The 15,269-nt window shown below is 35.8% G+C and overlaps 1 protein-coding gene across 2 annotated transcripts in view; it reads left to right on the top strand.

Moving 5' to 3' along the window:
- LOC150096979 (uncharacterized) overlaps positions 1-15,269 on the top strand; it is a 255,783-nt gene that overhangs the window by 79,561 nt on the left and 160,953 nt on the right. For both annotated transcript variants that reach the window (XM_090408126.1, XM_090408125.1), the window contains exon 4: positions 7,156-7,227. In XM_090408126.1, the coding sequence (XP_090264252.1) occupies positions 7,156-7,227 (72 nt within the window). The remainder of the gene's footprint in view (positions 1-7,155; positions 7,228-15,269) is intronic.

Here is a 15,269-nt window from a genome sequence, read left to right as displayed (position 1 = left end):
GGCATCAAAATAGGGATGGGACAAATCGGCTTCTGTAATTCATGTATACAAATGCCAGAAGTATTAGTAGCAAGAAGGAAGAATTTTTGTCCTTGGTTGGCACTTCCAGACCACAGGTTATTGGTATTAGTGAAACATGGCTGACAGAAGATGACACAGCTAGCAGGATTGAATGTGAGGGGTATGGTGTATTCAGGAGTGACAGGGAGATTAAAATGGGGGGAGGAGTGTTATTGATGATAGCTGATGAGCTACAGCCAAGAAGAATTGAAGTGGAACTGCAGGACAGAGAAAAGAGCACATTTGAGGCTATTTGGTGTGAGATTGAAACTAGCAGAACAAAATATACAGTTGGGTGCTGCTATAGACCAGGTGATGGAATAGATGGTGGAGATAGTATGCATAAGCAAATAGAAGAAATGAGTGGAAGGAGGGTAATTATTATGGGAGATTTCAACTATGGTAACATTGATTGGAAGGAGTAGAGGACACATGGGAGGAAGGAATTGGATTTTATGTGGTTATTAAGGGATAACTTTGCGACAGCATGTAATGGAAAATACTAGGGGTCAGAGAGTGCTTGACCTAGTAATTGCACCTGAGAATTTGGCTGTAACGAATATGACCACGTTGCCACCAATTGGTGAGAGTGATCATAGGGTCGTGACATGGGAGGTGGCTAAAGGTGTGGAATTTACAATTAAGACAGGGTACATGTGGAATTATCGGGCTGGTAAGTATGACAAGCGTAGGAGATTGATTGGCTCAGTGCCATGGCATGTACAACTGCAAGGGCTAGAAGTTGATAGTGCATGGGAGGCGGTTAAGAAGTGTTTGTATGAAGCAATGGCTGACTGTATACCTAGAGTCCAAATAATAAATCAAGTAGGGGTTAAATGGATGAATAGCACCATTAAGCTTGAGCTGCAAAAAAAGAAACAACTATGGAGGGAATTTAAGGAGAAAGGTGACCGTCAGGCACACAAACTGTATAAAGCGCTGGCCAGAAGGGTAACAAGTGTGGTAAGAAAAGCAAAAAAGATTACGAAAGAACATTGGCCATGCAGGCTAAAGGGAATCCTAAACAGTTTTTTCAATATGTTGCAAGTAAAAGAAAAAAAATGTATATGGCAGAATGATTTTAAAGAATGCCAATGGTAGGGAGGTAATTGAATCAGTTGATTTAGTTGAATTCCTGTCAGTTGTTCCTGTCAGTTGAATTCAATGTCCATACATCTGTGGGATTGGATGGTATACCAGCTCATGCCGTAAGTGAAGCGGCTAAAGAATTGTCAGTATCCTTGACCATTTTGTTTAATTTGAGTCCTGGGTCTGGGTTAGTCCCGAGGGGTTGAAAAGAGGGGAAAATAGTTCCACTGCATAAAGGAGGTTCCAAGACTGCTGTTGTAAATTACCAACCGATTAGCATATCAGGAATCATTGTCAAGGTCTTGGAGAAATTAGTCAAGAGAAGAATACAGGATTGAATAGATGAAAATGGGATACTGTATGGGGGACAACATGGTTTTGTGAAGGGTAGATCATGCCTCAGTAACTTGCTCATTGTTTTATAACAGTGACTGCTGAACTGGATAAGGGTAAGAGGGTTACAGCGATTCTACTGGACCTTGCCAAGGCCTTTGACAGGATATCACATGGAACTCTAATCAGTAAACTGGTGCAGATAGGGATGGATATAGGGTTGGTGAGATGGATAGGAGGGTGGTTGAAGGAGAGATACCAGAGAGTGGTTTATTCAGGAGTGGAGTCCAAAAGATGGCTTGTGACTAGTGGTGTGCCATAGGGTTCTGTTCTAGGACCACTACTTTTCAATTTGTTCATTAACGATATAGGAAAGGATCTGAGAGGACGTGTTCGCTTGTTTGCTGATGATGCAAAGTTGGGTAGAGCAATTGTGAGTGCACAGGATGTCAAAATTTTGCAGGATGATTTGGATAGTTTGGAGGACTGGGCTAGGGAAAATGGATGTCAATTTAATGTGGCAAAGTGTAAGGTTATGCATTTTGGAGTGAAAAGATTAGCAGCAGTATATCACATTGGTGGAACCGTACTCCAGGAGATTGATGAGGCCAGGGATTTGGGAGTGTTGGTGGATAGGGAATTGAAGTTTAGGGGGCACATTGCAAAAGTGGCTAAATCAGCTCATCAAATCACTTGGTTGCTGAAAAATACTTTAACAAGTAGAGACAAACATGTTATTGTTCGTCTATATTGAGCCTTGATATGACCCCATCTGGACTACTGTGCCCAGATATGGGCACCAGGGTTTCTTCTTGATGGGGAGGAGGTGGAGAGGATCCAGAGACGAGTGACCAAGATGATAGCGGGTCTGTGGAATGAACCTTATGAGAACAGGTTGAACATTTGTGGGTTGCAAAAATTGGTAGATAGGTGGAAAAGGGGTGATATGATTGAGACATTCAAATTACTGAAGGGTTTCTATAAGATTAATCCAGAAGATATTTTTGAGAATAGTACTGGTAGTGGGAGGACTAGGGCCATACATGGAAGCTGGGCAAGAATGTGGTTAGCAGGGGTGTTAGAGTAGGTTTTTTACCTGAAGATTGGTGAATGAGTGGAATAAGCTGCCAGAGTCTGTTGTGGGTGCTATGACTGAATGAGTTCAAGGAGAGGTATGATTGATACTGTGTGAATGTCGAATAGTTGTTCTTGACATGATGTTAGTGCCTCCCTCAATGAGTCTGTCGACTCCTTGGAGATATAATAGAAGAGCATTAAGCTTACCTGTGTGGTCCTTTTGGTTAAGTACTACAGTTGGATTTCCCTTGTCCGCTTTGTTGATAACTATTTTTTTATTATACCTCATATCCTGCATAGCTTTATATTCCTTGTTGGTTATGTTGGTCTTGCTTTGGAGAGGACACAAGCTACATCCAGTCTTAAACTGTTGGCAATTTGATTTGGAAGGTGGCAGATTCCGCGTTCGATCTGGATCATAATATCCTCACTAGGTATTTTTCTGGCAGCAATGGCGAAGTTGTGGCCACATGAAAGCGTGTCGAGTGCTTCAGGGTGACTGTAGAAAGGTTGATTATGGTGTTGGTAGGAAGTTTTGGATTGATTATTATTAATTATTATTATTATTAAACAAGACCTCATGGAGTCAAAGACTCATCTAGAAGGTCCTTTTATCTCACACACATCTCATCATTCCGGGTCTTAAACACATTCAAACTCCTTGCAGACACCACACTCTCAGGCAAGGCATTCCAATCATTCACAACTCTGCACGAAAAAAACCTGCCTCTCACTCCCCTACTCGCACCCTCTTTATACAGTTTCCAGGGATGACCTCTGGTTCTCCCCTGATCTCCCACTATTCTCTGAAGAACTTCTCCACCATTGATCCTATAACAACCCCTTACCAACTTGTAGGTCTCTATCATATCTCCCCTCTTCCTTCTCTCCACTAGACTCTGCAAATTACATCTTTTCAATCTTTCCTCATACTCGACATTCCAGAGGTCAGAAACTACCTTAGTCAGTCGCCTTTGGACCCTTTCCAACATCTCTTCATCCTTCTGAAAACCAGGTGACCAAATCTGGGCACAATAGTCCATGTGTGGCCTAATCAAAGCCTTATACAATGGAACAAGAATCTCCCTACTTCTACACGTCAGTGTCCTCCTCATCATTCCCAGAAGTCTTTGTGTTGTCTTCACAATTTTGGCGATGTGTCCCCTAAATTTTAGATCCTTATCCACTATCACTCCCAGATCTCTTATTTCCTCTACTTCCAACAATATATTCTCACCAAGCATAAATTCTGCATCCCATCTTTGTTTTCCAAATTTTAAAACCTTACATTTTGCAACATTGAACTCGCATCCCCATTTGCTTGCCCAATCACTCAATTTATTCAAGTCTTCTTGCAAGGCCACAACATCTTCACTACTCTTTATGGTTCGTCCCAACTTTGCATCATCTGCAAACAACTGAATATCTCCATCCAAATCTTCGCCAATATCATTAATATACAAGTTAAATAGTAATGGCCCTAAAACAGATCCCTGAGGCACTCCACTAGTGACTTTCCTTTTCCTGGATATTGCACCCCCATACACAACATGTTGATACCTATCAGATAGCCAGTCTCCAATCCAATGCACTAATATCCAACCCCATCTACTGTAGTTTGACTGTCAACTTATCATGAGATACTCTATCAAATGGTAGAGTTCTTTTTTAATTTTTCGAATTTTTTCATCTGTCTACCTCAGAATGGTAAAAACAATATACAACAGGGCTGAACTAATCTGTTCTAAAGACATGGCCCTAAACACCGAACTAAATCACATCCTCAACACTTTCTCAGCCAATGGCTACCCCTCCCCCCAAAAAAAAAAATCCAAAAAATATTGAAACCTACAAACCACAACCCCCCCCCCTCCCCCACAACAAAGATTACTCTAAATCCATCACCATTCCCTACATCTGAGGCACCTCTGAAAAAATTACCAAAATTAAAAAAACATGACTTGACCTCCTGTTACAGACCATACAGAAAATTGGCATCCCTTATCTGCTCGACTAAAGACCAACCACTTCCCCTAGACCTACCTGGTGTATACCAGGTCCCTTGCAGCTGTAAACTGTCTTACTTTGGCCAAACAGGCAGGACAGCGAATATCAGAATTTCGAAACACAAGGACTACATCCGTTTTCACAAGTACAGCCATTCATGGTCTTGCAGACCATGCTCTGGATACACGCATCAGAATACGGTGGAAAAAGCTACAGTAATACACAGTAGCAAATGCAAATTCGAAAGACTAGTTATGGAATCAGCCTCATCCCTAAACAACTCTCCAAACCTCAACAAATTTGGTTGTATGAGACTGCCCCAAATTTGGGAGGCATACATCAGCAGACCTTCAGCCCAACGGCCAAGAACACCTATTTGGCTCGCTAGGGGCACCATCAAAACTTTTAGGAGAACAATAGCTTCATCACTTCTTTCTCAGTTACTGTGTTGTAGTGCCTATGTGCACATACCTTTTTTGTAAATTCCTTTTGAAGATGGCAACGTGACGTTGCCGAAATATCGGAAATATTTATTAAAGTGTAATTTAATTTACATTCGTATCTACGTTGTCAATTCCTTAAGTGATTTAGTAATACAAATTTATGTGTACACTGCGGCATGTAATTTGCTAACTTCATTCTTAGGAAATTCGTTCAGTCTAAGGTATTATTGTAATGGAAATTTGCTGCAAGTGAGGAATGAAGCTAAAGTTTAGAGGGTACATTGATAACATAGTTAAGTTATCATATCAGATATTTGCAATGTTAGAAAATAACTTGTAGAAATAAGTTATTTTCCCACTTTACAAGATTTTGATAAGATCACGTATGAACTACTGCATGCTTAATGTGGTTGCCTGGATTCGATGGAGATAAGAAAACATCGAAAATGCAGAAAGTGATGTGGCCTGTGGAATTTTGCATATGAAGCCAGAGAATAGAAAGAGAGAAGATATAATAATATCATGCAAGTAATTCATGTTAGAGGCTTAATGAAGTAAAACAGCACTGTGAAAGGATTAAAAATAATATGAATAATATTTAATTTTTCCATTATTTCATCTCTCATTGAGACATCTTCAGGAAACACAATATGAGACTTGTAACGTACTCACAGCATGTTTTAATGGCACATCATGATCAGGTTTTCACTTTGCACCAAACAGTTGAGAAACTAGGAATATAATAAAGATCTCATCTTACAGGCTCTTTGCATGTCATATAATGACTGATTATCCTCTCCTTGAAAAGATTCCTTCATGTTTTTTTTTTTTTTTTTAAATACAACCTCAAAGCCACCTTTAAACCCCCTGAAAAATTAAAAAGCTTACTCAACTCATCCAAAGACCCACTCCCTCTGCTGGCCCGACCCGAAGTATACCGTATTTATTGCACCTGTAATATACCATATGTAGGGGAAACAGAATGCACAATTTCTATCAGACAAAAGGAACATAAACGACACATTAAATATAATAACTATGGTGAAGCTGGTCTTTCTGATCATGCCCTGAACACTCTACATAGAATTGACTGGAAAAGCACCAGTTGTTTACATTATACCAAAACATGGTATGAACACAAATTTAAGGAAGCCTGTGAGATTCTTATCAACCATCCCAACTGAACAATAATGATGGTCTAAAAATCCCAAGCATATGGAAGGCACATATTCTACCCACGGAACCTTTCTCTCCAAGAGTTAACTATAAACAGGACTGTAGATAATCCTAAATCAAAAATGACAGTTGTAATGATAAAAATAGGACATCATTGTTACTGAAAGACAACTATTTATATAATAAAAAAGTTTTTCTCATGTTATGTTAAATAGAATTTAGCTTTGATGTAGTTTCTAAATAATTAAGCTGTAAAAAATTTTTTTTTTTACTAGAGGTCATTACAGTAGAATAACCCGTGATCAAATCATTGGTTTCTTTAGCTTATTGTGTGTAATGTGTGTGTAATGTAACTCAGCTTGTCCTTGTATATTTGTATATACTCCAGATGACGATCTTAATATGAAGATTGAAACGTCAGGAAATTAAAATAGTTATTTATAACCCGGTTGTAAAGTCCGTAATTTCTAAAATGAATGCCGATCACCATGCAATGCTAAAAGAAAGGATTCATTCATGGAGTCTCCTTGGTTTCATTGTGGTGATAGTGTTTTATAATAATAATATTGTAACTGGAGAGAATAGTGATAGCAATTGAGTTTGAGTTAAGTTAAAAGAAGCCTTTCACAAAAAAAAAAAAAAAAAAAAAAAAAAGACAAGGTCATTTTGGTTCTTAATGTGCAAGGTCCAATTGGGATATGTAATATTTTACTATGTGTGTATTTTGTATTTCTCATAATATTCATTACTTCAGAAAATTTTTTTAAGGAAAAGTATTTGCAAACCTTTTAATTTTTTTTTTAAATAGCAGTTTGTCTTTTCCCTTCATGTATATATATTTTATATTTAAAAAAATAATAAAAGATTGTCATTAAAAATTTCTTATGAATCCCCTTGTGTGCGTGTGTGAGAGAGAGAATGAATGAAATAATAAGAATGATGTTTATGTTATATTTTTCGCTATTTTTAGGTAGTTTGGTCTAATGGAAAACAGGCTGAAGTGCAGAAAACATACAAGGAGATTAGTAATTTTCACAGAAGGGTAAAGCTTTACTTCATGTTAATTTTTGTGCTTTAAATTGCAGTTAATTTACAATTAACTTAGTCTTTTCAATCCTTTGAAGGAAGTAGCTTAAGTTATTTGTGAGATCTCCATACTAGAGATCTCACAAATATTACATCATCAATACAGATAGGTCTTATGTTTTTCCTCTTCTGAAGCACTGTTATCTGCTTTAATCCATCTTTATCTTCCTCTGAGTCTTTTTTCCTGCCATTTTTAGAGCCACCTCAGTTCATTTGGCATTGACAGTGTCCTTTAGTTGAAAAGATGTAAAGTTCATATCCCTCTAGTTGGCAGAAAATTTTCATACTGACTTTTCAATTGAAAGTCAGCTGGGCTTATATGTAGGGATCGGAGATTTTCCTCCTCGTAAACTTTTTATTCTGTAAAACCTGGAAGAACACATGCACAGTTAAGATATAATACACAACTAAATTGTGAAGTTATAACTCCAAATAGCTCTGCCAGTTTTGCTTTGAATATCTGTTTTTGCTAATCTTTCATTCTGTTTAATCGATCTTGCCTACTTTAGATTAGCTTTGTTTACATATTCTTGTAAACAAGATTGGTTTGAACACACTTTTGTATACCAATTGATAATCTGGTCTTCTGGTTAATTTTTCTCTTATTCTGTATAAATCAGTTTATTTGGTAACCTCCCCCTTCCCATGCCTTTCACCTGTTTTCATATTTAATTTATTATCTTCACTTAAATAGCAATAGCTGAAATGTATACATTTTGTGAGTTCACTATGTGCAGGTGGTAATGATTTTTATTAACTAGTGCAAGACCCTGCTTGTTAGAACCCTGAAGTAGCTTGGAAAAGTACAGTTCTGTCTCTAGAGGAAACCAGATTGTTTTAATGTTAATGTTCTTCTAAATTTTTCATAGTAGTTCAATTATGTTGAAGACTTATAGCAGATTTATTGAAGCTTTTAACATGTGCACAGAATTTAAAAAAAAAAAAAAAAAAAAATCTGAGTTCACTTATCTCCAATTCTAATATCAGATTTAATTGCTTCATGATGTGATCAGTATAGATGATAACTTAGTGATAGCATACAATCTTTTTTTTTTTTTTTTTTGAAAAATGTACAAGATATTTTGATGTAAAGCAAGGTTGTACACTGTCAATGCTGTTATTCATCATCTGTACTGATCAGGTGTAGATTTTATGAGTATAAATTAGTTCTTGTAACTCAGTTTTGTGTAACTTTGCAGATGTTTTTTTTTTTAACATAAATTTAAAATAAGATTATACAGTTGCTCTGTAAAATATTTTTTATGCTACATATATAAAGTTGACAGGAGTTTTCCCTATCAGCAGTTTGGGTTTATTTTTTCATCTTGAAAAACTTGCTAGAGGAGAGAGAGCACATGCAATTAGCAGATAACAAATATTAGTCTCATAGCTTTAAGTTTCTTGGGCTATAATTCTAGCCAGCCTAACCAATATACTTGTGTTTTTGTTTAAGGGAAGAAATGAGTCTAGGGATAAGAGCCAGTATTTTGCCTTGGTCATCAAGGTATCTTCAGACATAAAAGTAAGAATATGCATGCAGAAGAAAGGAAATAGTAGAATTAGTACTGCTAAATGGCATAATCTTGCAGTCCTGATTTGTGCCCTCTACACATAAGGTAAAGAGATTTTGATTGTTCGACTTACATTCTCACAAGTTTCACAGATTTTTGTTAAGATTTTTGAGACAGCATTATTTATGATGAGAGACTCTTATGGCAGATTCCAAAAACAGTTTCACAGATTTAAATCTGCATTTGTTTTTCTCCACTGAATAACATAATCTGAGTCAGTGGCATGGTAAATTCATCCAGTAGTTGTTGGCAGTTTTTCCATTTTGGCTTAAGTAGTTGGCAATAGTAGGTAGGATCCTGTAGGCACCAAAAGAATTCAAGAAAGAAAAATTCTTCATCTCAAGAAATTTATTTAAAAATACATACACAAAATAGTAGCCTCTATTGTCATGCACATATCATAATTAATCATTTATCATTCAGCTCAAGAAACTATCACAGCTAAAATTACTAAGTAAAAGAAATGTTAAGTCTGCGGATCATCTGAGAAAGGTATCTATAGCATCCTATATACTACCAGAAATATCTGGCAAGACATAGCCACTGTTTTAAAACACAAAGCCTCCCAAATGGAATCTCTACTACCTTGAATTTACTGTACTTAGTAAATGTTAAGTCTGCAGATCATCTCAGAAAGGTATCTATAGCATCCTATATACTACCAGAAATATCTGGCAAGACATAGCCACTGTTTTAAAACACAAAGCCTCCCAAATGGAATCTCTACTACCTTGAATTTACTGCACTTAGTAAAATGGTTTCTGATATGTGTACTGGTTAATTCTTACTCAAACACAGATTACACATTCTAAATAATGTTACACCCTGTCCTTAAAGGATTAGGTAACTTAATTTTATTCTGTTTTCAGTTTTTTAAAGCATTTACCTCAGAGTTTAATTTAATTTTATTTACTTAAATATAAAGAGCCAATAGACTTCATTTCGGCGATATAAACGTGATTTAAATTAAGGGGATATTAAATCCCGCATTGTTTTTAAAACCGAATAAGAAACTCAAAGATTGGAATCGGAGAGTTTCATGCCGAATATAGTATAATGAACCATAAAAGTATCGGCGATTACTAGTGTGAGCCAATGCAAGTAGTCCTAGTACGTAGTACAATCTCTGGCAACTCGCAGCAAAGGTGGTAAAGTTCTGATCACTATTCTTGGTATTTTCCATAATGTAAAAACACATTTCATAGGAAATGTATGCTGTTATTACATTATGGTGGGAGGTCACTACCCAGACCGGTTTCAGCCTTTTTTGAGGCTTCATCAGTGAGTAGCTAGACCAAATAGATACCAAAGGGTATAGCAAAAAGAACTTATATACTCTGCTATACGAGTTGTCAAACAGGTGCAACCATTAACGCATACATTTCCTAGGAAATGCATTTTTATATTATGGAAAATACCAGGAATAGTGCTCAGAACTTTACCCACCTTTGCAATGAGTTGCCCGAGATTGTACTACGTACTAGGATTACTTGCATTAGCTCACGCTAGTAATCGCCGATATTTTTATAGTTTATTATACTATATTCGGCATGAAACTCTGATTCCAATCTTTGAGTTTCTTATTCGGTTTTAAAACAATGTGGGTGACTTCAATGCAAAAGTGGGAAGAGGGGGTGATGGAGAAATTGTTGGCGAACATGGCTTAGGCACCAGAAATGACAGAGGAGATCGCCTAATCCAGTTCTGTCAGGAAGAAGATCTAACAATAGCAAATACCTGGTTTAAACTTCCACCCAGAAGACTGTACATTTGGAAATCAAATTGATTATATACTGATAAATAAAAGATTCCACAGTTGTATAAAGAGTGCAAAGACTTATCCTGGAGCAGATATCTCATCAGACCACAATCCCATAATTGCAGAAGTACGTCTTAGATTAAAATCAGTTAAAAAATCACAAAAGAAGAAAAAGAAAATTGATGTAGAAAAACTGAAAGACCCGAACATAAATAAAAGTGCCAAGACACAGCTTAACCTGCGATTACAACAGATTAACATAGAAGAAAATAAAAGTGTGGAATCTCTTTGGAATAGCTTAAAGAATGCCATCGTAACAACAAGTATTGAAAAAGTAGGTTATGTGAATAATATAAAACAACAGGAATGGATGACAGATGAGATTCTTTCTCTTATTGATACAAGAAGAATGTACAAAAACAAAGATCTTGCCAGGTATACAGAAACACATAACATCATCAAGAAAAAAATAAAAGAAGCCAAGGAAAATTGGATGAAAAATTTATGTACTGAAATTGAACTGCTTCAGAAGAAACATGATAATTTCAATCTGTATAAGAAAATCAATGAAATTTCTGGAAAACTGAGGAAAAAGCAAATAGTGTCTCTAAGAGACGAAAATGGAAAAATAGTTCTAGAAGAAGAGAATAAAGCACAGATTTGGATAAAATATGTAACAGAACTTTTCAATGATACTAGACAGAAGCCTATAAATATAAAAGATAACATTCAAGGACCAGCAATCATGAAATGCAAAATAGAGAATGCTATACGAACAAGTAAAACAGGAAAAGCCAGTGGACCAGATGGTGTGCAAACAGAATTTTTAAAATTAATAGAACCAGATAACATCAAACTTCTTGAAAAACTATTTAATAAAATATATGAAAGTGATGAATTTCCATCAGATTTGCTCAAATCTACATTTCACTGTCCCAAAGAAACCCAAAGCAAATTCCTGTGGTGACTTCCGACTTATTAGTCTAATGAGCCAAACATTAAAAATATTTTTGAAAGTAATTCAGAATCGTATTTATAGAAAAAGTGAAGAAACTCTAAGTGAAACACAATTCGGCTTTCGGAATGGTTTTGGTACTAGAGAGGCCCTTTTCTATACCCAAATATTGATACAAAAATGCATAGAAAAACAGAAATCTTTGTGTTTCATAGATTTTGAAAAAGCATTCGACAAAGTCAGACACACTAACTTAATAGAAGTCCTTCAACAAATAAGGCTAGACGAACAAGACATAATACTAATAACAAATCTGTATTGGAATCAGTCAGCTACCGTTCAATTAGACAACATTACCACCAGTGATATTAACATCAAAAGAGGAGTGAGACAAGGATGTATGCTCTCACCACTCCTGTTCAACATATATGCTGAGGTAATCTTTAAAAAAGCATTGGAAGAATGTCCAGAGGGAATCACAATAAATGGAAAGATTGTTAACAACCTATGATATGCAGATGACACCATGCTAATTGCAGATAATATTATGGATCTCCAAAAACTCATTGACAGAGTATACATAGAAAGCCAAAGAATGGGACTAAATATAAACATCAACAAGACAAAATACATGATCATCAGCAAACATCCAGCCTCATCATTGAAACTGACACTCAATGGGAAAAATATTGATCAACTGTCAAGATGTAAATATCTTGGTTGTTGCTGGCTTAATGAACGGTGGGATCCAGAAATAGATATAAAGACGAGGATTGAAGTTGCACGGCAGTCCTTCATGAAAATGAGAACACTATTCTGTAATAAAGACCTAAACATGGAAGTCAGATGCCGAATGCTGAAATGCTACGTGTGGTCTCTTCTGCTCTGTGGAGTTGAAACATGGACATTGAAGGCGACAACTATCAAGAAAATCGAAGCCTTTGAGATGTGGCTATACAGAAGAATGCTAAAGCTATCATGGACAGAAAAAATTACCAATGAAGATGTCTTAAAATCCATTGGCAAAGCTAAACATCTTGTACAAATAATCAAGAAACGAAAAACATCATATCTTGGCCACATCATGAGAAACAGCAAATACCAACTTCTACAAACTATTTTGATAGGAAGAATTGATGGCAAAGGAACTAGAGGAAGAAAAAGAATATCATGGTTTGACAACATCAAGACATGGACAGGAAAGAGCAGTGCACAACTGCTCAGATTAGCACAAGAGTGCAGTGTGTTCGCCAACCAAGATGGTCGCTGACCTTTGATAGAAGATAGCACAATAAGAAGAATTTAAATTTTAATTAATTTTATTTATTTTTATGAATAGAAGGTTATAAACCAATTATAATTAGTACTGTGGATAAGGTGGAAAAACTTGCTCTCTAGAACAGGATTCAAGCTTACCTAATTTTTTTGGATATATTCATATCTAGTCTTGACTAAAAACTGATCAAACCCATGACATATTATTTGCAGAGCATAAGCACTGTCCACTTGGCCAGCAAATCCAGAAAATCTGTTTTTCATTCTTTTATTCCACCTTTATCATTTCTAATTTCTTCTATAGTACTTTCCTCTATTTCTAAGCTCTTTTCAATGTGTTTTTCAAACTTTTCTCACCACAACCCACTATAAAAAAAATATATAAAAAAGATATCCTGCACATATACATGCATGCACACTGCACCTTGATCTTCAGTCAAAAGAAAGAGAAGTGAGACCCCCTCCCTCCCCCCTCCCAGAGGAGTTAGGTACTACAATACCAGGTCAACTCGCCTTAAAAGTGGAGCAAGCTCAAAACGCCTTACTATCTTCCAAAAAAAATTTTAATATTTTGTGTCTTGATGGGACCATACTAGATTTTTGATATCTGATATGAAAATCTGAAAAGCTCGTATGAAAAGCTGTTCTTATGAAATGAAAGATATGAAATCGATTTTTTGAAAGTTTGGAGCTTGATCCACCTTGAACATTGAAAACATCAAATGCATCTTGAATGCAGAATGTATAGAGCAAGTAAAACATTTCAGCTATTTAGTTCAGGCAGATTTCTTATTAATTTGCTGTTTTCACTTTTTAGTGAAGATGGCAATTTAAATTTGGAAATAGACAGCAGAATTAGCAAAGCTGGTATGGTAGGAAGTAAACTGGATAAATTTATATGGAATAAGAGAGATCTTAATCAAAACACTGAACTTCTGTATATAAAATCCACAACTTAAACCAATTTTAAGTTGTGGATCTGAGAGCTGGATTAAAAATAAAACTCTTGATCACAGACTGGACCAGTCTGTGATCAAGAGATAGGGAACTGAACAGATAGCATCAGCGGCAGTATCGTATTAATGAGGATATTAGGAAAGAACTTGACATTGTTAGCATTCAGGAATGTGTTAGCAGAGCTAATCTCAGCTAATATTTTTCCTGCCAAGATTACAGGAAAAAGGCCCAGAGTAAGACCAAGATAAAGGTGGATTGATACAGTAAAAAGTGCCTTAGAAGACAGAAGTATAAGATCTAATAATATTGGCAGATAACAGGCTAATCTGGAGGAAAATTGTTGATAGGAAAAAATTTGTAATGATGTAACCTTCATGTACTATCATAAGATCTTGCACACCCCCTTGAAGGTATGCTGTCAGAAATGTGATGATGATGATGGTGGTGGTGGTGGTGGTGGTTACTTATTGAAAAACAGTGTACTCTTTTTTTATATAATGTATAAACAAAAAGTTAATATTAAATACAATTTATTAGCATTTAATTACAACATATAAAACAATAAAAAACAAATTAGGAAATATAGTTTTTAATTCAAGAAAGTGTGCTTTCCATAAAACAGGTTCATTTTTATTCACAAGAATAAACAAATTTTCGTTCACTAGGCCTATTCTTTCCAAAGGCTGAAATGCAATTGTCCCTTTATACTCGCAAACATCCCTTCCCCAGGATACCATACTTTAAATGCAAAAAAAACAAGTAGCTTTATTGCATCACTAAATACAGTATGGGAGGTGACAAAGTCTATGTACTATATGTAGTGACAGTTAGTGGAAATTGAGACAGACAGAAAGAAAATGACCATGCATAATAATAATAATAATTTTAAAAAGAATTTTTTTCTCCCACAGGCACTACTGCATACAGGCAGGCAAAACAAATTTTATTGTAGCACAAAATACAGTAACTAAATACCTTGTCTTAACATCCCTTTAAAATTTTTAGTTTGTAGGAAATGTGGTCACATCTGTTTCATAATGCTGTCATTAGGAGCAAAAACCAACTGATTTATGTAAAGCAAGTTTTCAAAAGCAAATGTGTATGTGTGTATGCATGCATATGTACGCATGCATGCGCACACGTGTGTTTATGCTTTCCTCTCTATTAGGAGGTAATTTATTTCCTACATGCTCATTGCATACAATGCATATATTACATCACGCTAAAATATTACATCGCGTTTAAATATGAACGTTTGAAGTAACCTTTAAATGTTCATATTTAAAACTGTCACCTCTATCATTAGCTAGTGTTTACCAGATTTCTTGTGAATGCAATTTGACATACTTTGGTCAGATAGACAATTATGCGGATAAAAGAATTAATAAATATCAATATTACATTGAATATGTGAGACTTCAAAAGTCTGGTCTAGCACAGCATAGCATTGACACTACGTGCAATATCTGGTGGGATGAAGC

The sequence above is a fragment of the Typopeltis vanoorti genome, chromosome 18, assembly GCF_054136105.1.
Source record: "Typopeltis vanoorti isolate ZY-2024b chromosome 18, IOZ_Tvanoo_1.0, whole genome shotgun sequence".
Taxonomy (NCBI): domain Eukaryota; kingdom Metazoa; phylum Arthropoda; class Arachnida; order Uropygi; family Thelyphonidae; genus Typopeltis; species Typopeltis vanoorti.
Note: the sequence above shows the minus strand (reverse complement) of the source record. Positions and strands in the feature narration are given on the sequence as shown.